Here is a 22,293-nt window from a genome sequence, read left to right on the forward strand (position 1 = left end):
TGAGAAAAAGGAAAAAGAAATGTATGCTAGTTTTGCTATCGCATCTCAAACTGCAAAAGTTCCGGTCACAGTGAGTATAAATGCTTAGTAAAAATGGAAAAGGCATTAAATTTATAGGCGAAAGACATGAAAACAAAAGTGTTCTGACTGACAGCATTTGGGTTCGGTACTATCTCAGATTTCAAGCATTCACTGGGGGTCTTAGAACGCATCCCTCAGCATAAGTGGGGACCGCTCCAGAGAAATTACTACAGGCTGCTCCACTGAATGCAAAGCCACCCTCTTCTTTCCTGAGGCAGGAGTCAGCCTGGGCTCGGGCATCCACTCTGCGATTCACATTTCATGTTTCTTTGCCCCAGAAGAACACCCACAGGGACACACGGGAGGGAGTGCAGTTCTCCACGTAGCCACCAGAACCCACTGCCAAACCCCTGCCCCAGTATCAAACAGCATAATGCCCATGCTGGGAAACAGGGCACAATCCCTCACGTGGGCCTGGGAGCAGGCAACAGAGAGCGTATCGCTGTAACTGGGCACATGTGACAGTCAACAGGATGCTGTTCATAACTGCAGCAGAGCACAGGTGTGAAATCAGGATGACGCCAGCCTCCCTGGAGGACCTGCTGCCTCTCCTGCAAGGAAGGAACACTCAACCTGAGACTAGGGAAAAGCCAGTCTCGCAAATGTCTGAGGACAAGTGCACTTGGGCCAAGGGCAAGGTCAGCATGCACCTGCTGGCATGTGAGGAGCACAGGTCGCTGACCGGCAGAACACGGTGAGGAGGTGAGAGGGGCCAAGAGGTGAGATGGGTGAACAATGGCTGCTTCATGCAGGAGGGTGTGGGCCAAGGGGAAGACATAACCGCAGCCAATCATTCAGCAGACACAGAAACCCCCCAGCACATCCAATGACAGGTAGGTACTTTCATATCACCAGCACCCAGCAAGTACCTGACATGTTCATATTGATGCACATTTAGGGAATGCTCAGTGAGTTTGAGGGCAGCATCCAAAGCTAGGTGCCCCCCACCCAGGCAACTCATGACAAAGTGAGCCCACCCCACCTGCTACCACCTTCTTGCTCTGCCGGCCCAAGCCCCTGCCTGTTAGCTCATCTCGGCCCCTCGTACGGCTCTGCAGCTTGAGAACTAGGTGTTCTGACGTGGGCTGGGGATGAGGTCCCACCTCACCGTGGCCCCCATTGCCCCCATTCCCCACTGGGGAGGGGCCAACCACAAGGGTGATAGGTCTCCACTCTGTCCTCAACCAGGATCTGGGGTGGCTGAGGATGGAGGAGGACAGAGGACAGCATGAGGAGGGGTCAGGCAGAGGGAGGCCCAGGACTGGATGCAGGAATGCAAAGGAGAGAAGGCTCCATGGGGGTGTGGCAGGGACTGCTGCAGGAGGGGAAGGTGTCCGGCTGAAGTCCAAGGAAACGGCCCAGGCAAAGAAACGGAAGAAGACAGCACGGGAGCAGGGAGGAGGGGGCAGAGCAGTTCAGTATTACTGGTGGCAAAGGACAGCCCAGGCTGCTGGTAGGGAGGGTCAGGCCAAAGACAGGCTGAGGAGGCTGACCCAGTCACTATGCTACCTCCTGGGCCCTACTCTCCTGTATCCCCTGCACCCTCAAGGCAGGGTGTACCATGGGTCCAGCAGCTCCCAGCTTCACAGGCTGTCCCCCACCAGCTGAGACTCGAATCCTTAATCTGCACCATGCCACAGCCCCTCTTGCCCTGCCCACCCTCATGCCCACTCAGGAGGCCAAGGACTGGCCAAAAACTTATGTTCAAGCACTTCCTGCAAGGGTCATTCCAACATCCAGAGCGGCTTCCTAAGGCGATAGAAAGGTCCCCTGGAAGGCCCCGGGGCAACCTCGCCTGGCACCAAAGAAGTGTCAGGGCAAATACTTCGGCCGGCACGGACAGAGCAGCTCCAAGAGCATCTGCAGCCCCGTGCGCCTACAGCAAGGTGGGAAATTCCACGTGTTGGAAGATTTCAAAGCCACAGAAAGCACATTCCCATCTGCCAGGAGAACATAGTTGATGAGGGGATATGGGCAGCAACAGCTTCAAAGCCCCACAACAAGGACTCAAGAAAGGGGAGTCCAGGGTGAGGAGGTGACAGAACCAGTGATGTGAGCCAGGGCGACAGGGCCCAGGGTGACTGGATGATGGGGGATGGGCTATGCGGGAGAACACCAGGGTGACAAGGTGACAGAGTGATGGGGTGGGATGACATGGTACCATCCCCTCTCCCTCCCTGACATTACTTATACCTGGCCTCCAAACACACAGCTTGTTCTCCATAAAGTCTCTTCTCAGAAGCTGCCCTCAACGTCCTCCTTGGGTAGGGTTATTTTTAATCCCATTTCACCCATCTTAGGTAAAGACAGAACTCTGAGGATTAAGTTGTTTCTCTAGATGCCCCGGCACTCACCCCTCATACTGCACAAGCTAGAAAGGCCACATTTATGCCTTAGAAAGCTGAAAAATCCATATAAGTACCCTGCAAATGCCAAGAACCTGACCTCAAAGACTAATTTACATGGAATTACCACCTCCACAATGTTGACAAATAAAAATACATTTATACAAAATTTACCTTTTTTTTAGTGAAGCTCTGAAGGGATAAGTAAAGCAAAATATAACTTTATAGCTATTTTTTCACAATATCAAATAGCTCTTTTTTTTCTTTAGAAAAAGAGAAATGTTGCAATGAAGCAACGACGTCCTTGGCAGTGAAGGACTCAAATTCCATCTCTCGGTCCACAGAGGGGTCAGGTGTTTCCTATTTAGAGTCATTAAACGACAGGTACAATTCTCCTTCCTCTATTACTTGGGTACGTCCTTTAAGCCTCGGCTATGTCATGTGCACTTTCGTATTCCCAGAATGGGCAACCACTAAGAAACTGCCAATCATTTCCTCACTGTCCAAAGAACGAAATGTTCTAATGTTGTTTGGTTCCATCTTACAACTAAGCTGTTGTTTGGTTCCATCTTACAACTAAGCTGGGTTTCAGTTGAGGTCTGGAAATACAGGATGAACCCCTCAACCAGTACCCCAGAGCCTGCTAAACCAAAGTCTGGGGGTAAAGGAAAAAGAAGAAGGGGTCTTCAGGGATCTAGCCCCTTGGATCCCAGGAGCAAAGGCCCTGTTCAGGGTTCCAGTCCAGTGCCCCTGGTCAACTGGGAATTCCTAAGGCCCCACTTGTTGGGCAGGCACTGGAGGCTCTCATTTCATAACAGTGGGAGTATAACTGTCAGCCTCACATGCCTGAAGCAGTACTGGGATTCAAACCCAGAGCCTGCATGCCTCCTGGGCTTGCTCACCTCCTGCTGGCCACGTGGCCTCCCACAATGGTATAGACTCTTGATGGAGCCAAGACTAGAACAGCTGCTCAAGGCAAACTGACACAGGAAGGTGAGAGCTATAGAGGTACCCACAGGCACCCTCCAACCTTCACGCCCTTGCACAGTGGCAAGGAGCTGGTTAAGGACGGTCAGCAAAAGCACAGCGGAGTCACATCAGGCCTGTCGGGAAGAAGGGACAACACAGTGGGAAGGCACAGATGCTGTCCCCCACGATCTGCCACTGGCTGGAGGCAGTGGACTCACAAGTTCCAGCAGCGCCTGAGGAAATCTCACTATGCACAAATGACACACCGAGGCCACAAAGGGCCATAAACGCAAAGCTTCAACTTTGCAAACTGGAGCTGCCAAGGACAGAAAAACCACAGGCATGACTGTGATATCCTGAGATAGCCAAGACTAGTGCTTCCAGAGCCATCTGTGGGGAAGAAGCAGTTTTTGCTGTCCCTATCAACCTGTCAAGCACGGATACTTCACAATTCACAATAGCAATGAATTGCTAGAAAGTAAAATAAAACAAAAATACGATACACACCCGCATTTTTATTCTTAAATTCAACATTCAAATTGCTATAAAATCTCTAAACACATTTTCTCTATGTCTCTACTTATCATGGACTGGAAATGAACACGACCTGGGACACAGCAGTGGGTGCACGAAGAGACCTTCCTTCAAAAAAGTCAACATTGCGCTACAACGAGGGATAGGAGGATGTATCCTGAAGGGAGAGCGTGAGCCGCCCAGCTCTGAGCTGGTCAGTCTCATCTGAAGTGTTGATTAGTTCTGGTCCTTTCCCTTAAAGCAGGCTAGGCAAAACAGGAGAAAGGAAACAGGAAAAAGTGCCACAAACCCCAACAAAGGAAGGATGCCTGAAGGAGTTGGGGGCTGGGTGAGTAATGACACATAACTTCAAATGCAGAGAGGCAGAAGTGATTTGCTCTGCGTTACTGACAAGGCCAGACGGGAGCACAATCAATGTTACAGGAGGCCCATCTTCTGACCATAGATAAACAGCCTGTCGCTGAGGGTCATGAGTTCCCTTCCCTTTGGTAATCAAGTAATGTGACTCTGTGCAAAAAAACAGTTGAATCAAGGATTCATGCTCCAACCAGGTACACCATGATGCCTTTCCAAGTCTGTGTGCACTTGATAACTGCCATCTCTCCTGGAAAAACACTCCCACAAGGTAGCCCTGCCTGCTGCCTCCTCTGCTGGTTACCTGCCTCCTGCCTACCTGCCTGCTGCCTGCCCTGCCTGCTGTAATGGCGACTGATATGGTTTGGATTGGTATCCCTGCCCAAAATCTCATGTCCATCCCCAAGGTTGGAGGAGGAGCCTCGTGGCAGGTGACTGGATCACCCTGGCAGGTGACTGGCGGGTAGGGGTTGCGGCAGAAGTCCCCCTTGCTGTTGCATGACAGTAAGTTGTCACGATACCTGGTTGTTGGAAAGTGTGTAGCACCTCCCCTTTTGTGCTCTTTTCCTCCTGCTCCAGCCACATGAGACTTGCCGGCTTCCCTTTTGCTTCTGCCATGATTGTAAGTTTCCTGAGGCCTTCCAACCATGCTTCCTGTACAGCCTGCGGAACTATGAGTCAATTAAACCTCTTTTCTTTATAAATTACCCAGTCCCAGATAGTTCTTTATAGCAGTGTGAGTGTGGAGGAATACAGTAACATGCACACACAGCAGGTAAGTTTTGGTTTTTGTAGGTCTAATAGAAACTTTGACACTTTACAACTGAAGAGGCAACCATCTGGTCTCTTAAGTAGAAACAAAAACAAAGACTTTGATAAGTGATTTTATAGTAGCTTCTGGGCAGATGGCAAAGGGAAAGATGATTACTAACACTGAACTTACATGGGATGAAAAATTAAAAGAGCACAAATATTTCTGTGGGGATTTAACCCCCATGATAACTAGGAGGCAAACAGAAGTGGGATATAGGTATCCATGATTAGATTATGTCCTTCTCAAAGGCAGCGCAAAGTCATAGACCAATAATGTGTTATGTTCCCCCACTGCTTATGAAATCTTACTAAAAAGATCATTAAGTAACTCTAGCGCCCCCAAATCAATCAAAGAGATATCTGCACAGCCAAGCACACAGTGCCAAGGAAAAACCAGACAGTGGAATGGTTAAGGACACAAGCTTCAGGCTTGACCCCGCAGGCCTGATCCCTGATCTATCCCATACAAGCTGTGTGACCTTGGGCAACTTACCAGTATCTGCAAGTCCTGGCTTCCTTGAAAAAAGAAATAGAAAAAATAACACATCCAGAGTACTTGCCACAGTATCAGAGAGAGGATAAAAATAATACATAAAGGCCAGGTGAGGTGGCTCACCCCTATAATCTCAGCCCTTTGGGAGGCAGAGGTGGGCAGACTGCTTGAGGCCAGGAGTTCAAGACCAGCCTGGCCAACATGGCGAAACCCCGTCTCTGCTAAAAACACAAAAATTAGCCAGGTGTGGTGGTGCGTGCCTATAATTCCAGCTACTCGGGAGGCTGAGGCAGGACAGTCGCTTGAACCCGGGAGGTGGGGGTTGCAGTGAGCTGAGATCGCACCACTGCATTCCAGCCTAGGTGACAGAATGAGACTCTGTCTCAAAAAAACTGAAAAACAAAAATAATGCATAGAAAATATGTGATAAATACAGTTGTTTATATTATTCAAAAGAAAATCAGACTTTAAGCCCACACTTAAGAGGATGATGATATTTGAGAAGATTTAGGTATTTAAAAAAAGCGTTGAGAATAGATACATATTTATGTATCTTTATTTCCATTTATTTACTTATCTGTCATATTTCATTGATTGTAAGACACGCCCCACTCTCCATTTTAACATTTTAAAAATGCAAACATCTTACGATCAGCACACGTGACACATTTAGGGACAATACATAATAATCTTTATTTCAGCTGAAAAGCTGTTGTTAAAACTGACTTATGGCATTTCATGATCAAAGAAATTCAATAAGTGCAACATTGCAGGATACAAATTCAATGTTTTATTACAATAATTCTGAGGAGGAGATTTTGGCATTTGGACAAAAACTTGTTCTCCTCAGTCTCACCAACATTAAACACACACACACTTCACAGGGACGAACGTACCTCTGTCACTCAGTAGGAGAGATGGCCTTTTTCTGCTTTGATAATCTCATCTGTAAAGGGGAGAACATGAAGGTCCCCACCACGTAGCATTGGCAGGAGAGAAAATCCAAGGAAAGTCCTCAGCGTGATGACCAGCATATAGTAAAAACCTCAGTTTTGTCATCTATAAAACAGGTATCATGAAGGTACCCAATTCATAGAGTTGGTGGAAGGCTGAAGACAAGGCAAGTACACAGGAAGTGCTGAATCTTTTCCCCACTGGCAGCCTCTGAGTGGTCAGCTTACAGGCTGTTGAATATGTAAGTTTTAACAGTTCTAGCAGGAAATGACATGGGGTGGGGGATTAATCACACTCCCCTCTACTTGTCTGCACAAAGCACACCACTGACAGCATCCCAGGCCACCGCAGCCCACCGGCGGTTGTTGCAGCTGTCTGTCTCCCTCCAGGGCTGGGAGCTCCCTGCAGGCAGGGTTGACATCTTGATCACCTCGTACCCTAATACCCAGCCATGGTCTGCCAATCAACTGTTCATAAAATGGTAAGTGAATAAACAAATTAGTGAAAGTTACTTAGAACATTTAAAAATAGAGTTTTCAACTGATTCTGTAAGTTACAGAAAGCATAAACTATTTACTAATATGTAATTTACTACCTAGGATTTAAATAAATAAAGCCAGTAAACAGCAATTTGCCAGATCAATGAGAAGTATTTTCCCAAACCAAATGCCATCTATTTGTTTGAAGTGAATATTCGCGTGATTTTAAAGACTTTAAAAGATTATAATCTCAAATTTACATAGGTATCACACAAATCACTTAAAAAAAAACCTTACATTCTTAAAAATAATTCTACACTCTTAAAAAAAAAATCAGATACCAGCTCATCCAAACAGTGGCTCACATTTAACAGGGTCTTTTGTGTGCTAAGCACAATGCCAAAGGCTTTATGTAAGTGTCCTCCAATTCTCACAATGATGCTGAAAATGTAAGAAATGTGGAGAATTTAAACACTATGCTTAGAGCCATGCAAGAGAACAGCAGTCAACATACTGCCTGTTTTACCTCACAAAATATCTCCATAACATAGCTGCTGTTCCTAAGTTCAGAATCATAACCTTAAATTACTTGGAAAACCATTTTAGGTAAATGTCCTATCAGCTGGAACAGTCAAATAAAATTTAAAGAGAGACATTTCAAATGATCTTCGTAACTTCCCACCTCAAGGGTTAAGAGTGGCAGGTACTATCAACAAATTTCTTAAAGAAAGTGTAGTCTAATAAAATGTCCCCTAGCCAAAGGATGGGGGGTGTAGTATTTAAAAATGAAAAACTGCTCCTCCCGCCGCCCAAGATGCCGAAAGGAAAGAAGGCCAAGGGAAAGAAGGTGGCTCCGGCCCCTGCTGTCGTGAAAAAGCAGGAGGCCAAGAAAGTGGTGAATCCCCTGTTTGAGAAAAGACCTAAGAATTTTGGCATTGGACAGGACATACAGCCCAAAAGAGACCTCACCCGCTTTGTGAAATGGCCTCGCTATATCAGGTTGCAGCGGCAGAGAGCCATCCTCTATAAGCGGCTGAAAGTGCCTCCTGCTACTAACCAGTTCACCCAGGCCCTGGACCGCCAAACAGCTACTCAGCTGCTTAAGCTGGCCCACAAGTACAGACCAGAGACAAAGCAAGAGAAGAAGCAGAGGCTGTTGGCCCGGGCTGAGAAGAAAGCTGCTGGCAAAGGGGATGTCCCCACTAAGAGACCACCTGTCCTTCGAGCAGGAGTTAACACCGTCACCACCTTGGTGGAGAACAAGAAAGCTCAGCTGGTGGTGATTGCACACGACGTGGATCCCATCGAGCTGGTTGTCTTCTTGCCTGCCCTGTGTCGTAAAATGGGGGTCCCTTACTACATTATAAAGGGGAAGGCCAGACTGGGTCGTCTAGTCCACAGGAAGACCTGCACCACTGTCGCCTTCACACAGGTGAGCTCAGAAGACAAAGGCGCTTTGGCTAAGCTGGTGGAAGCTATCAGGACCAATCACAACAACAGATACGATGAGATCCGCCGTCACTGGGGCGGCAATGTCCTGGGTCCCAAGTCTGTGGCTCGTATCGCCAAGCTCGAAAAGGCAAAGGCTAAAGAACTTGCCACTAAGCTGGGTTAAATGTACACTGTTGAGTTTTCTGTACATAAAAATAATTAAAATACAAATTTTCCTTCAAAAAAAATAAAAATAAAAAAATAATAAAAATGAAAAACTACAGAATCACTCTTTCGCTAAAAATAATAATAATAATAACAACAGTAACAGACTTTGGGAGCGGCATTCATTTCCAGGAACTGAGCCCAAATCAACTCTTAGAGATGATGTCATCTTTTAGCTCCTCCACGCACTGCCAAAAGATTAAGGAACCTGGGGCACCCAACAGAAAAATCCAAAGCTGTATGTGATCAGCAGATGAAGTCTCATCTGAGGACTGTTTCAAACCCAGAAAATGTGGAGGAGATGAGGTGATACAAGGAGGCCCCCTTGAGCTTCTGTCCATTCAAAAAGGTTCATTCTAGAATTCAGTGTCCCAGAAAAAATTTTTTTCTGTGAAGGGTCAAACACTACCCAACTCTGCCAATGGGGCTTGGAAGCAGCCATAGACCATACAAAAACCAACAGCCGAGTTCCAATAAAACTTTATTTTATTTTTTAAGACCGGTTCTTGTTCTGTCACCCAGGCTGGAATACAGTGGCAAGATCTTGGCTCACTGCAACGTCAACCTCCTGGGTTCAAGCGATTCTCCTGCCTCTGCTTCCTGAGTAGCCGAGATAACAGGTGTGTGCCACCACGCCTGGCTAATTTTTGTATTTTCAATAGAGACGGGGTTTCCCCATGTTGACCAAGCTGGTCTCGAACTCCTGGCCTCAGCTGGTCCACCCGCTCTGCCTCCCAAAGTGCTGGGATTACAGGCGTGAGCCACCACGACCAGCCTCCAATAAAACTTAATTTGCAAAAGCAGGTTGCAGTTCCTCAAGCCCTGCACTGAAAGAGCAGGTTCCCCACCTGAAGGTTCAGGGACACAGCACTGAAATGGAACCACAACACACACCTTGCAGCGTCCTGGGGCTGGACAACGTGTATGTGCACTAATGCTGTTGCTCGTATCTCCACCAAAAGCCGAGGCTCTGAAGGGCAGGATGGCAAGGAGAGTTTCTAAGACAGCTCATTTCTAAGCATGATTGTTTCTAATTCAGAAATCAGGAAACTACGAAAATAAAAATAGTGCTTTTGGAAATTCAACAGTAAATTTAATCACCTCTATAAAATTCACACGCAAGTGTTTCAATTCTAATGCTCAGTTCAACTTTGTGTACAGATGTTTGTAGCCAAGCGCATTTTATTTCCTATTTTGCATTTTTCTGAAAGATAATAAATGTTGCTTTTATTTACCATAACTTTTGTCATAGGTGCATAATCCCTTCTTCAAAAGCCTGGAGGCTAGACATGGTTAAGAATTCAGAGTTTTTGGGAAGGGAGAACAATAACACAGTATCCACATCAATGAACAGAGATGTGCAGGGCCTAGAGGGAGCCCCATAAACCCCATCCCCCTTCTGAGGCAGACCTCATGGTCAGCAAAGCTCTGGGCAGATCACACTGGACTCTGCCACAACATAGTAAGAAACTTCTTGCTTCAGACTTTTTGATTTTAAAGTTGCAGACAATGAGCTACAGGACCCTATTAACAGAGCCCCCACGAAGACCAAAGCAGCCGGCCCTCTCTCTCCCATTGTCCCATTTTATTTGCTTCAGAATTAGCATCATTATTCACAACTATCTCACTTGCCAGTTGTTCCATGTCTGTCTCCTCCACTGGGATCCAGGAGCCCCAAAGATCTGTCTGCCGAGCTCAAAGCTGGCTCCCTAGCCCAAAACACGTGCCTGGCACCTGGCTGGTGCTCTATCAAGATCCAAAGAATTAAAGATCACAGCCCTTGACTCAGCTTCTAAAGGATGACCAGGCGCTGGGTAATTTAGACATATTTCCTCTAATCCCCACCACAACCCGGATACCATTAACCCTTTTCTACCAAAACTTCTGTATGGAAACTGCGGTAAGGAAAGTTGCAGGATTTCTCCAAGGTCAGAGAATTATGATGTGTCACATTCTAAAGGAAAAACTTAAGTCTTAAAAGTGAAGTGGGTCATCCCCAACCTTGCCAGAACCCCTCGCCAACTGCTGGCCTCCAACAGCAGGATGATTAAATGCATACAATAATTTTGGTGCTTATATGCATATTTCAAAAATCACATCAGTGACTCACGGACTGAACCACCTATCTAATCCAAGCCACTGCTGCAAGTGAACAGCTAGAATTAGGAAATTATTTGTATGTTGAAGGTTTTAAGAATACATTTTTCTCTATAAAACTCTGGAGATTTATCTAATTATTATTATACAATCGCAGATTGCTCAAGACTGGAACCCACTGTAAATCATCCCGTATTCTGAGAAATTCTGGAACTGTCATCTTATTTTCCAGGAACAAGGGACATATGCTGACAAACCTTGCTCTTAGATTTTTTAAAGAGTAAGACAGTGCTTTCAAATGGCCCTGAGAGGCAGTATTTCCCCAAAGCATGACAGCACATGGCAGGGGATGCCCACCCTTCCTTCCTGGCTTCCTGGCTCCAGGAAAGCAGCCTGGGGCATCAGTGACTACAAACACCTAACAAGGCCATCAAGGGAGGAACTGACTCAGCTTGCACGTCTGCCACTTCTGTAGGTACCAGCAGGAAACTGGAAATGCCAGGAAGGGAGGGAAAGCTGACAGAATCTCTGTGCCATTATCTGGCCCTAAAAGCCTATTCTATACCCAGCCGAGGGCAGCACTACTAAAGTGACCTCAGAGAGCCTTTCCCTTCGGGATGTTGTTCTTTGAGCTCACTGATTGCACTCTCTTGGGACTGAGTAGGAAGCAGCAGGCAGGGGTGAGGGGTGCAGTCGGGCCCGGACAACTAGCTGATGCTAACTGGCCACACGAGAACTGGACTCGTGACCCGTGGGTGCAGCACAGAGCTATAATCAATGGGGGAAGACAACTACAGCCTCTTAAAGAACAAGAAAACAATTACGCAGAGGCAGAGGCAGATGCCTTTTCCAGAGCTCACAAACTACACAGACTCAGGGGTCACCACCAAACTTCACAGTTCGCCCAAGTTTTAATCCTCTTTTCTGGCTTGTAACCAATGTTGGCTTTGTGTCACATTCGACGATTAGAATGAATGGTATTCCTAATCTTCAGCCTTTCTTCGAAGGTTTGCTTCACTTAGATACCAAAAAAAAAAAAAAAAAAAAATGTTCAAAGGCATCTTTTTGCAGCCATAATGCTGTAGGCAATTTCTCATCACAGTAGCTAAAAAGGGACTTCACAGACTAAGAGAGAAAATAACAAGTTCAAAGAAGTGCAAAAACCTGACCAAAGCCAGAGCATATGAAAGGACTTCCAAACCTAGGACTGCTCCAGCCGAAAAGTCACAGCCCTGGGAGAGACGGTGTAAGTACTTCCAATGACAAAAGCACGAGTAAGGATGAATCAGGACTTGCGAATTAAATCTAAAGAACCAAAGACCATCCCCTGAAAATGAATCCGTCTACACCGCCAAGTGCAAGTTCAAATAAAATTAGTTTCAGAAGATGAAGGGAACTTGCAGATGAAACTGTTCTAGCAGCCCATGAAGAAGAGCCAGAGAAAGTGAAGGAACAGAAATGAACTTGTTCTCCCACAAAATTCCACCTGGGGCTCTCAGGAAAGGAAAGAGCCAATCTGTGGAGAGGACTCCCTCTAGAACACCTGTTAAGACACCAAGCCCTTTCTCCTTCCCACTCCCTCATGCCATGAGCACATGACTCCAGGTGAGTGTCCTGACATCCAGCATCACTGCAGAACCTGTCATCAGGAGTGTCTGGCCCAACCCAGGAGGTGAAAAACACAGTGCCTGCTTCATTCCAAACATGGAAGCCTGGATCTCAGTGGGCAACTCTGTACCACAACCAAACTCTTTTAGAAAAGGATGCACAGTCAAACAGGAATATGACCACGCTATCTTACAAGGCAAGGCAAGACACAGAAGACCGAGGCAGAAAGGGCAGTGGGTCTCTGCACCATGGGACTTGTCACCAGCCCCTGCTCCTGCGTGTCCTGGTGGCCTGAGAGTAACAGAAACGATCCATGGCTGCTGGCAACATGTGTGCCCTGGCCCTCGACCAGCACCACCGGGCCAGGATCAGATATACGTGCTCGCCCATACCTGGTAGTACGGATGGTGCAAAAAGGAATCTGGGCAGCCGGCTAAAGCCATGGGTTCCTTCTGCCTTCTTCAAATTACATTTACTGCGCAGCAGCACCTGGAATAAAGACAGACTGTGAGAAGCCAAGCCAGAAAAAAAAAAAAAATCCACTACTTATGGCTGGTTCAAGTGTGACATGTCTGAATGGGCAGCTCTTGGCCTTAGCTTGTAGGTTCAGTAAGGACACTTGCTCGGGGCACCAGCTTTTTGCTGACATGCAGAGATGGTCCCCAACTATGGGGCCTTGAGAGGTCACCTGTGAGGTCAAAAGTCTGTGGGGTAGAAGGGTGCCCAGAGTGGTGAGGGTGACATCAGATCCTCTAAATTTAACTCACACAATCCCAGCACTCCCCTGCACTGCCTCACCCTTCTTCCCTATAGCATCTATTAACATCCTGCAAACTGCATCATGCTTTCACAAATAGGGATTCAGACAAATTCCAAAGAAGGCCGGAGGGGTTGTGTGTGTGTTCGGGGCCAGGACCACGGAACATTTGAGTGAACACTAGCTCCACCAGCCATAGAACAAGTCGGAATTCTCAGTGGACATTCAACCCAACAAACTCATTACACACTCTCCCCTGCAGGCCACGGCACCTAGTACCGAATAAAATGAGGGATATTAATTCTACCAATCAGAAGAACAACAACAAAAATCAAGACAAGACCCTGTTATGGGATGAACTGTATACTCCCAAAGTTCCTAAGCTGCAGCCCTAACCCCTAGTACCTCAGAATGTGACTGCATTTGGAAACAGGGTCTTTAAACAGGTCATTAAGTTAAAATGAGATGATCAGGGTGGGCCCTAATCCAATATAAGCAGTGTTTTTATAAGAAGAGAATATTAGAACACAGACTTGTACAGAGAGAAGACCATGTCAGGACACCTTGAGAAAATGAACATCTGCAAGCCAAGGAGACAGGCCTCAGGAGAAACCAAATCGGCCGATACCTTGATCATGGACTTCCAGTATCTAGGACTGAGGGAAAAGGATTTCTGTTGTTTAAGTCCCCTTGCCACCTCCCCAGTCTGTGGCACTTTGTTACGACAGTCTTACTAAACTAACACAAACCCAAAATACAAAATCACTACGAAATTCTCATCACAGCGAAAAGGAACAGAAGTATCCCAGATCTGTAAAATTTACTACCAACCATGTTCTCTACAAGAGTTTCTCTAGAATCCCCCAAATCACCAAAGAATGGTCCCAGAACACTTTGCTGGGGCTGAAAGGAATCGGTCGAGAGCAGTGGAAGTACTGGTATGATGAAGGCAGCACGTCCACAACCTGGCTCAGACGTCCCCAACCTACTGAGTGAGAACTGTGGCCAGGATCCACCCTTCGCCTCTGCCACAACCAGCAGCCCCAAGGCCTCAGCCTTTCCCAGCTAGCAGTCAGCCTGTCCTCGGGGTAGCTGGTGTTACATGTCAATTGCCCAGGCTCTAATTTCCAGTCACTTAGTCAAACACCAGTCTGGCTGTTGCCATGAAGGTATTCTGTAGGAGTGGTTAATGTCTACAATCACTTGGCTTAAAGGAAATGACCCTTAACAGAGGCATTACCCAATCCACAGAAGGCCTTGGGAGCAAACACTGAGATTTCCGAAACAAGAATTTAGCTTAAAGACTGCAGCAAACTCCTGTGTGAATTTCCAGTCCTCCTGCTCTGCAGATTTCAGACTTGCAAGTTCCTTAAAGTAAATCATTTTATATATTGAATACATATGAATATAAATATTTATATATTTGTATATTTAAATATTTACATATTTATTTTCATACACATATAGGTGTGGGTTCACTGTACAGGCCATCACCCCAGCCCTCGATGTGGACCAGTGCCCCAAATCATTTGCTGCCAGATCGCAGGACCACGCCTGGGTGTCTCACGCAGGCAGCCAGGCGGCCTCTGCCTCCCACACCAGCAAACACAGTCTTGTGCATCTCCTCACTCTGTACCTCACTCCACCGCCTCCCATGTCCTAGCCCCATCTCTAAATACTCCTTCTGCCTTCTCCCCTAACTGCAGGGACCCGATTCTCTCCCCTTCACCCACATCTCTGAGGGCCTGGGAGAGGAAGGATTGTCCTCTTGGCCACCTTGCCCACTGAGTGACAGTTCTGCCGCATCCCACCAGGCTGCCCACGCGCCGCACGCCTCCCTGCTGTGGTCATCTCCCAGTCTCCCAGCTCACCCATGCAGACCCACTGGCCCTGCCTAAATACACCTTCTGGAATTCCTGGATGTGTTCAACATATTGAAATATGTTCTTATTTTCTCCCTGAAGTTTCAAACTTAATGTGTATTAAGACTGTCAAAAATATCATTTAATATGCCAGTTTTATTACCTAAATATCATCGTTGTAAGTATTTGCCAAAGGAGATTGCTTCTCAGCCAGGAAAATGTGTGTCCCATAAGCCCAGTGGAACAGTTTCTTCGGGACAAGTAAACTATAGTTAGACACAGTAAGAGGGCTGGGCTATCTCTGGTCTCTAATAAAACGTAACCAATCCACAGCTAACATTATGCTTAATGGTGAAAGATGAAAAACGTCTCCCCTGAGATCAGGAATGAGACAAGGACGCCAACTTTCACCACTTCTATTCAACATAGTATTAGAAGTCCTAACCAGAGCACTGAGACAAGAAAAATAAATAAAAGCCATCCAAACTGAAAAGGAGGAACTAAAATCATCAAGGTTCAGAGATGATATATGACATCTTATATGTAAAAACCATAAATATTCCATAATAAAAAACTATCAGAGCTAGTAAATAAGTTCAACAAAAAGGTACAGGATACAAAATGAACACGAAAAACCATTTGTGTTTATAAATTAAGAACAATCCAATAGATACTTAAGAAAACAATTCCATTTACAATAGCATCAAAAATAACAAAATACTTAGAAATACATGTAATCAAAGAGGTGAACTACTTGTACACTGAAAACTAAAACATTGCTAAAGAATAAAGACATAAATAAACGGTAAGACATGCTGTGGTGGAGGAACTAATATTGTTAAGATGAAATACTACCTAAAGCAATCTACAGATTCAATGCAATCCCTATCAATACCCTACTGGCATTTTTTTGCAGAAACAGAGCTGAGGTTTTGTGAAGGGCTGATCCTGTAAAGTTCTGCGAGCAAGTTGGCTAAGACTTAAAGGGGATGATTTAGGTTTTTCTGTAGGTTGAACATTAAAATGAAAGCACATAGATGCAGGGCCAGAATGTGGGCCCATGTGTCTGAATAACAGGGTTTCCTTAAAAAAACTGATCTGCTATTCAATGAAAAATTGTAAAGAGCTCTAAAAAGTTTACGAAAATCCTACCTTATGGTCAAACTAATTAAAACTAATAAAAACTAATTAAAACCAGATAGATTTATAAAATTTTATTAAAAAGTAGCTTTAGCATTAAAGATGCACTAATACAAATATGAAATTTGGTTTTCTCTTTTGAAAAAGATTTTTATATAATATTGTGACAATGAAAGATTTGTTTGCCTTTTGAGTAAACTACAGGGGGGAAAAAAACTGGAAGAGAAAGAACAAAAAACAAAAGAAAAAGTCATCCTAAAATTCATATGGCTTCTCAAGGGACCTGAACAGCCAAAACAATCTTGAAAACGAACAACATGGAGAACTTACACTTCCTGATTTCAAAACTTACTAACGGCTGGGCATGGTGGCTCATGCCTGTAAACCTAGCACTTGGGAGACTGAAGCGTGCGGATCACTTGAGGTCAAGAGTTCGAAATCAGCTTGGCCAACATGGTGAAACCTCATCTCTAGTAAAACTACAAAAATAAGCCAGGTGTGGTGGTATGCGCCTGTAATCCCAGCTACCTGGGAGCCTGAGGCAGGAGAATTGCTTGAACCCGGGAGGTGGAGGTTGCAGTGAGCCAGAGATTGCGCCACTGTACTCCAACCTGGGCAACAGAGCCAGACTTCATCTCACAAAACAAAACAAAACAAAACAAACAACAATAACAAAAAAACTTACTACCAGGCTACAGTGATCAAAACAGTCTGGTAATAACGTAAGAACTAACATACACCAAAGGAATAAAACGGAGAGCCCAGAAACTAATTTTCACATATATGATCAACTGATTTTCAATAAGGATGCCAAGACCGTTTGCTGAGGAAAAGACAGTCTTTTCAACAAATGAATGGTTCTAGAGGCTGAGTGTGGTGGCTCACGCCTGTAATCCCCACACTTTGGGAGGCAGAGACAGGTGGATTGCTTGAGCTCAGGAGTTTGAGAACAGCCTGAACAACATGGTGAAACACTGCCTCTAAAAAAATTAGCCAGGTATGGTCATGTGCACTGTAGTCCCAACTAATTGGGAGGCTGAGGCAGGAGGATCAATTAAGCCCAGGGATTGAGGAGGCAGTGAGCTGTGATAACGCCACTACACTCCAGTCAGGGCAACAGTGAGACTATTTCAAATAAAATAAAATAACAAAATTTTTTTAAATGATCCTAGGAAAACTGGACATCAGCATGCAACAAAATGAAGCTGGACTCTAAACTTACACCATAAGCAAAAAGTAACTCAAAATGTATGAAAGACCCAAATGTAAGAGCTAAAACTATAAAACTCTTAGAAGACAGGGAAAAATCTTGAAGACAGTAAATATGACAATGATTTCTCAGATATGATACCAAAGGTGCAGGCAAAAGAAAAAATAACTGGGCTTCACTAAAATTCAAAATGTTTGTGCATCAACGGACGCTATCAAAAGATTGTAAAGATGACAGATAGAATGGGAAAAAATACTTACAAAGCATTTATCTGATAAGGGATTAAAACCCAGAATATATAAATGATATGGTTTGGCTCTGTCCCCACCCAAATCTCATGTTGAACTGTAATCCCCAGCGTTGGAGATGGGGCCTGATGGGAGGTGACTGGATCACGGGGGTGGTTTTTAATGGTGTAACGCCATCCCCCTAGTGCTATCTCATGATAAAGTTCTCATGGGATCTGACTGTTTAAAAAAGTGTATAGTACCTCCCTCTTCACTCTTTCTCCTGCTCCAGCCACGTAAGATGAGCCTCCTTCCCCTTCCACCATGAGTCTAAGTTCCCTGAGGCCTCCCCAGCCATGCTTCCTGTACAGCCTGTGGAACTGTGAGTCAATTAAACCTCTCTTCTTTATAAGTTACCTAGTCTCAGGTAGTTCTTTATAGCAATATAAGAAGAGACTAGGCCGGGTGTGGTGGCTCACAGCTGTAATCCCAACACTTTGGGAGGCCGAGGCAGGTAGATCACCTGAGGTCTGGAGTTCAAGACCACCCTGGCCAACATGGTGAAACCCCATCTCTACTAAATATATAAAAATTAGCCAGGCATGGAGGCGGGCACCTGTAATCCCAGCTGCTTAGGAGGCTGAAGCAGGAGAATCGCTTGAACCCAGAGGCGGAGGTTGCAGTGAGCCGAGATCATGCCACTGCACTCCAGCCTGGGCGACAAGAGCAAAACTCGATCTCAAAAAAAAAAAAGAAAGAAAACAGACAACTACAATAAAGAATGCCTACAACTCAACAACAACCACAAGCAACCTAATTTAAACCGGCATAAAGGGCTTGAATAGACATTTCTCCAAAGAAGATATACAAATGGCTATAACGCACATGAAAAGGTCCTCAACATCACCAGTCATTGCGGAAATGCAAATCAGAACTGCAACAAGATACCACCTGACACCCATTAGGATGACTGATATAAAAAATAATAACCACAAGTATTGGTGAGGATGTGGAGACACTGGAACCCTTGAGCACTGCTGGTAGGAATGCAAAACAGTGTTGCTGTGGTTGAAAATAATATGGTGATTCCTCAAAAATATTAAACATAGAATTAACATATGATCCACTTCTAAGCATATAATAGCAACTCCACTTCTAAGCATATAATACGAACTAATCAAAAGCAGAGGCTCAGGTACTTCTACACCCATGTTCATAGCAGCATTATTCACAATACCCAAAAAGTGGAAGCAACCCAAGTGTCTACTGAATTAATGGATAATTCATCAATAGACAAACAAAATATGGTACATACATACCTGGAATGTTAAGGGACACGGTCTCCCTCTGTCACTCAGGCTGGAGAACAGTGGTGTGATCAAAGCTCACTGCAGCCGCAAATTCATGGGCTCAAGCAATCCTTAGCCTCCCAGGCAGCTGGGACTTATGGGACTAGAGGAGTTCCCCACCATGCCCAGATAAAAAGCTCACTTCTGAACATCCTACAGTTATACAACTGCATAATCTACTGTGGTACTGTAAAGAGTTCAGATTCTAAATCATCAGCTGATTTATCAAAATATGTGATTCATATTCATAGATAACGAGGAATAGTTTTATAAGCCAGTAGATAGCAGCTTTATGTCTATAATAACTAATGACTTTCTCATTAGCCGTTGTCAGATGATTAAGAAATTGTGTCAATATCTGTTGTCTTTTTGCTTCCCTTGATTAAAAGGGCCTACTAATAAGTTTGGCTTGCTGTGTTAGTTTCACATTGTCCTTTTAATGTTGAAGGTTAAACCCTCCTTTGCAAGATTACTATTATAAATAATGTATTAAAATCTGTTTATTTTAATTAATGAAAATTTAAATAATCTTCATGACAAAGCTTAAACTTCTTTAGGAGACTATAGTTCAGAAAAATCGTTCAGGCAGAGTCAAAAGTTTACTCATTCTAAAGTCAACATTTTTCTTAACAATGCCAATATTTACACTTCTGGATCCAGCAGCTGAAGTTGAAGGTCTTTGTTTTTCTGATTATATGGGTTGTTTTTTGTTTTTCCACATTTGGGCAACTTGTACTAGTTAAATTAAAACAATACAATTGTCATAAACTTGAAAAATGTTGCACCCAATAACACTTTCTCTGAAAAGTACACTGGGTGTTCCTAACTGAATCCTAGAGTCTGGCAGACTGTAGATGATACTCTTAAGCGCTCACCTCACAGTTAATTGCAAATTATGTTTACATTGATTTAAACCGTAGAGCGTTTACCCTCCCATCTGAAAAGACAGTCAAATGGACATCTTCTAACGCAATGCCAGTAAGCAGGTGACCAAATGACACATTCGTGACCAATCCATGCTCACCCTGTCTATCCCGCATGGCACGTGGCTTATCACACATGGCAACGTGCTAAGTGCATGCTAAGAACCCATACAATCCACTTTCATATTTCCTTTTCTGTTCTATTGTATTTATTAAAAACGCTTTTCATGACCTACTAACTTGATTTCCAGACCTGATAACAGGTTGAAACCCACAGTTTGAAAATAGGGCAGGGCTGTGTTTGGGCTTGTGGTCAACATCGGGGTCACCAACTTCAGTTGGAGGGCCTGCTCCCTCACGTCCCCTCCGACGCCTGCCCCTTCACACCCAAGTGCTGCCCAGGGCACAGAGAGGCTGGCGCACTGGCCCTTGCCCTTTCTATTCTCTCTTCACCCCTCAGTCCTCACTCCTCTCCTCCCTGGCTCAGGAGAGCCAGAAACGTTCCCAGCAAACACCACAGCTCTTATGCCACCTCTTCCTGTGACTCCCTCTCTTAGAAAACACAGCTCATCTGCTGAAAGGAACCTAGCCAGCCCGGGAACTGCATGAGGCTGGAGGGAAAGTCATGTGACTGCGCCACACGAATCCTTTCTTTTGTTATTTAGCCACAAATCCAGAATGCGCATTTAACACTACTAGAACATTCTACTGCATTCCTTAGGAAATCTACATTGAACCTGTGTTTCAAACTTTCCCCTCTCTCCCCCAGAATGCTGGCCCCCATTTGCAAGACACTCAGATGACAGTCACATGTCTGCCACACCTGACCCATTCAAGTGACACACCATTCAAGCTCATCGCCCTGGTGTATCTTCTCCATGGCAACAACCACTTCCTGCCAGCTTCACTTTTGAGACAGTCACAGACCCCATCTTGTTCAAGAACTCAGTCTTGTTCCCTGCTATACCCAGAACAGCACATAGTAAGAGGGGCCCAAGAAAGATTTGCTGACATTAGTAATAAGGGTAAGTTGTATAATTAATGATGGTCAGGTTAAATAATAAAATTCAATTTAAAATTTAAAATTTTAGAAAGACGTTTTGAATCTTAAATCATCGTAGAGTTGTTTTTGTAAAAGCTATACCTTCCATAAAAGCCAGAGGATCCTACTCTTTATTAAGAAAAATATAATTGAATAATGTTCATGGTATATTAAAATAATCACATGTAGAATGGAAAACAATATTTACATTCTAAGCCATAATAAAAACATAAAAAGAAACTAATAATTCTTTAAACATCAAAGAGAAAATAGATGAGGACACCTTCATTCAAAACCCAAACAAGCCGGGCGCGGTGGCTCAAGCCTGTAATCCCAGCACTTTGGGAGGCCAAGACGGGTGGATCACGAGGTCAGGAGATCGAGACCATCCTGGCTAACACGGTGAAACCTCGTCTCTACTAAAAATACAAAACTAGCCGGGTGAGGTGGCGGGCGCCTGTAGTCCCAGCTACTCGGGACGCTGAGGCAGGAGAATGGTGTAAACCCGGGAGGCGGAGCTTGCAGTGAGCTGAGATCTGGCCACTGCACTCCAGCCTGGGCGACAGAGCGAGACTCCGCCTCAAAAAAAAAAAAAAAAAAAAAACCAAACAATTTGCAACAGAAGAGAGAAGACATAGCAGTAAATGTCAGTCATCCAATTCTCCTTTTCAAAATAATAGTCAAAATTATTCTGATGAAAAAAAAAAAATACCCAAGGCAAATAGAAAAGCTTTAAAAAGGGAGCTAGAAAAGAAAAAGACAGAATGGGCAGATATAAAAACCAAACGCAATGCAAACAAAATAAAAGCAATTGTAGCAATGATAGCCCAGTGTCACTTGAGGCAAAGAAATAGTAATCCAAATATTAAAAAGCACTGATAAAAGCATAATTGATAATGAATAAAAACAGTAGTAGGCCTTTATCCTTCAAACAGCAAAATATCAAAATACATAGATCTAAAATTAGAAGCAAGTTTAATAAAAAGTTTACACTTCGATAAAAAGCTTACATGAAAAACAAAAACTATGAGACTCTCAAGGAGAAAACGAGGAAAACTAGTTGTTGCAGATGTCCTATATAATAAACACACAGGTTTACTATATAGGACATAGAAATAAAATTGGAATAATGGGTAACGAGAAGGCATTAATTGATATTTATGAAAAACAGGCATTTGCAAATATTTATAAACATTTGCAAAATTATTATTTTTAAAAAATACTAAACCACAAAAAAAAGTAGTACATTTTACAAAAATGCAAAGCTCTCTGGAGTTACAGAACACACGGCCCCAGTGAAAAACCTGTTACACGCTGCCTCCTCCCAGCCTGCATGCAGCTACAGACAGGACTCCAAATGTCCAGCACTAAGACAGGGACCGTAGGCCAGTGTGCCAAGG

General features: G+C 44.5%; 1 protein-coding gene and 1 pseudogene across 7 annotated transcripts in view; one reads left to right on the top strand and one right to left on the bottom strand.

Moving 5' to 3' along the window:
* The window catches only part of GRB10 (growth factor receptor bound protein 10), a 202,107-nt gene that overhangs the window by 129,186 nt on the left and 50,628 nt on the right, over window positions 1-22,293 (bottom strand). For 2 of the 6 annotated variants that reach the window (XM_030932470.1, XM_030932471.1), the window contains exon 3: window positions 12,776-12,872. The exons of 2 other annotated variants lie outside the window; for them this stretch is intronic. In XM_030932470.1, coding sequence (XP_030788330.1) covers window positions 12,776-12,826 — 51 coding nt within the window. In that variant the 5' untranslated portion in view covers window positions 12,827-12,872. Of the gene's footprint in view, window positions 1-12,775; window positions 12,873-22,293 lie in introns of those variants that run through there. 2 more of the 6 variants (XM_030932474.1, XM_010357519.2) reach the window with 2 other exon arrangements.
* LOC115898267 lies at window positions 7,821-8,701 on the top strand (annotated as a pseudogene). Its single transcript, XR_004057968.1, has one exon. The product of XR_004057968.1 is annotated as a 60S ribosomal protein L7a pseudogene (transcript).

The sequence above is a fragment of the Rhinopithecus roxellana genome, chromosome 6 (genome assembly GCF_007565055.1).
Source record: "Rhinopithecus roxellana isolate Shanxi Qingling chromosome 6, ASM756505v1, whole genome shotgun sequence".
Lineage (NCBI taxonomy): Eukaryota > Metazoa > Chordata > Mammalia > Primates > Cercopithecidae > Rhinopithecus > Rhinopithecus roxellana.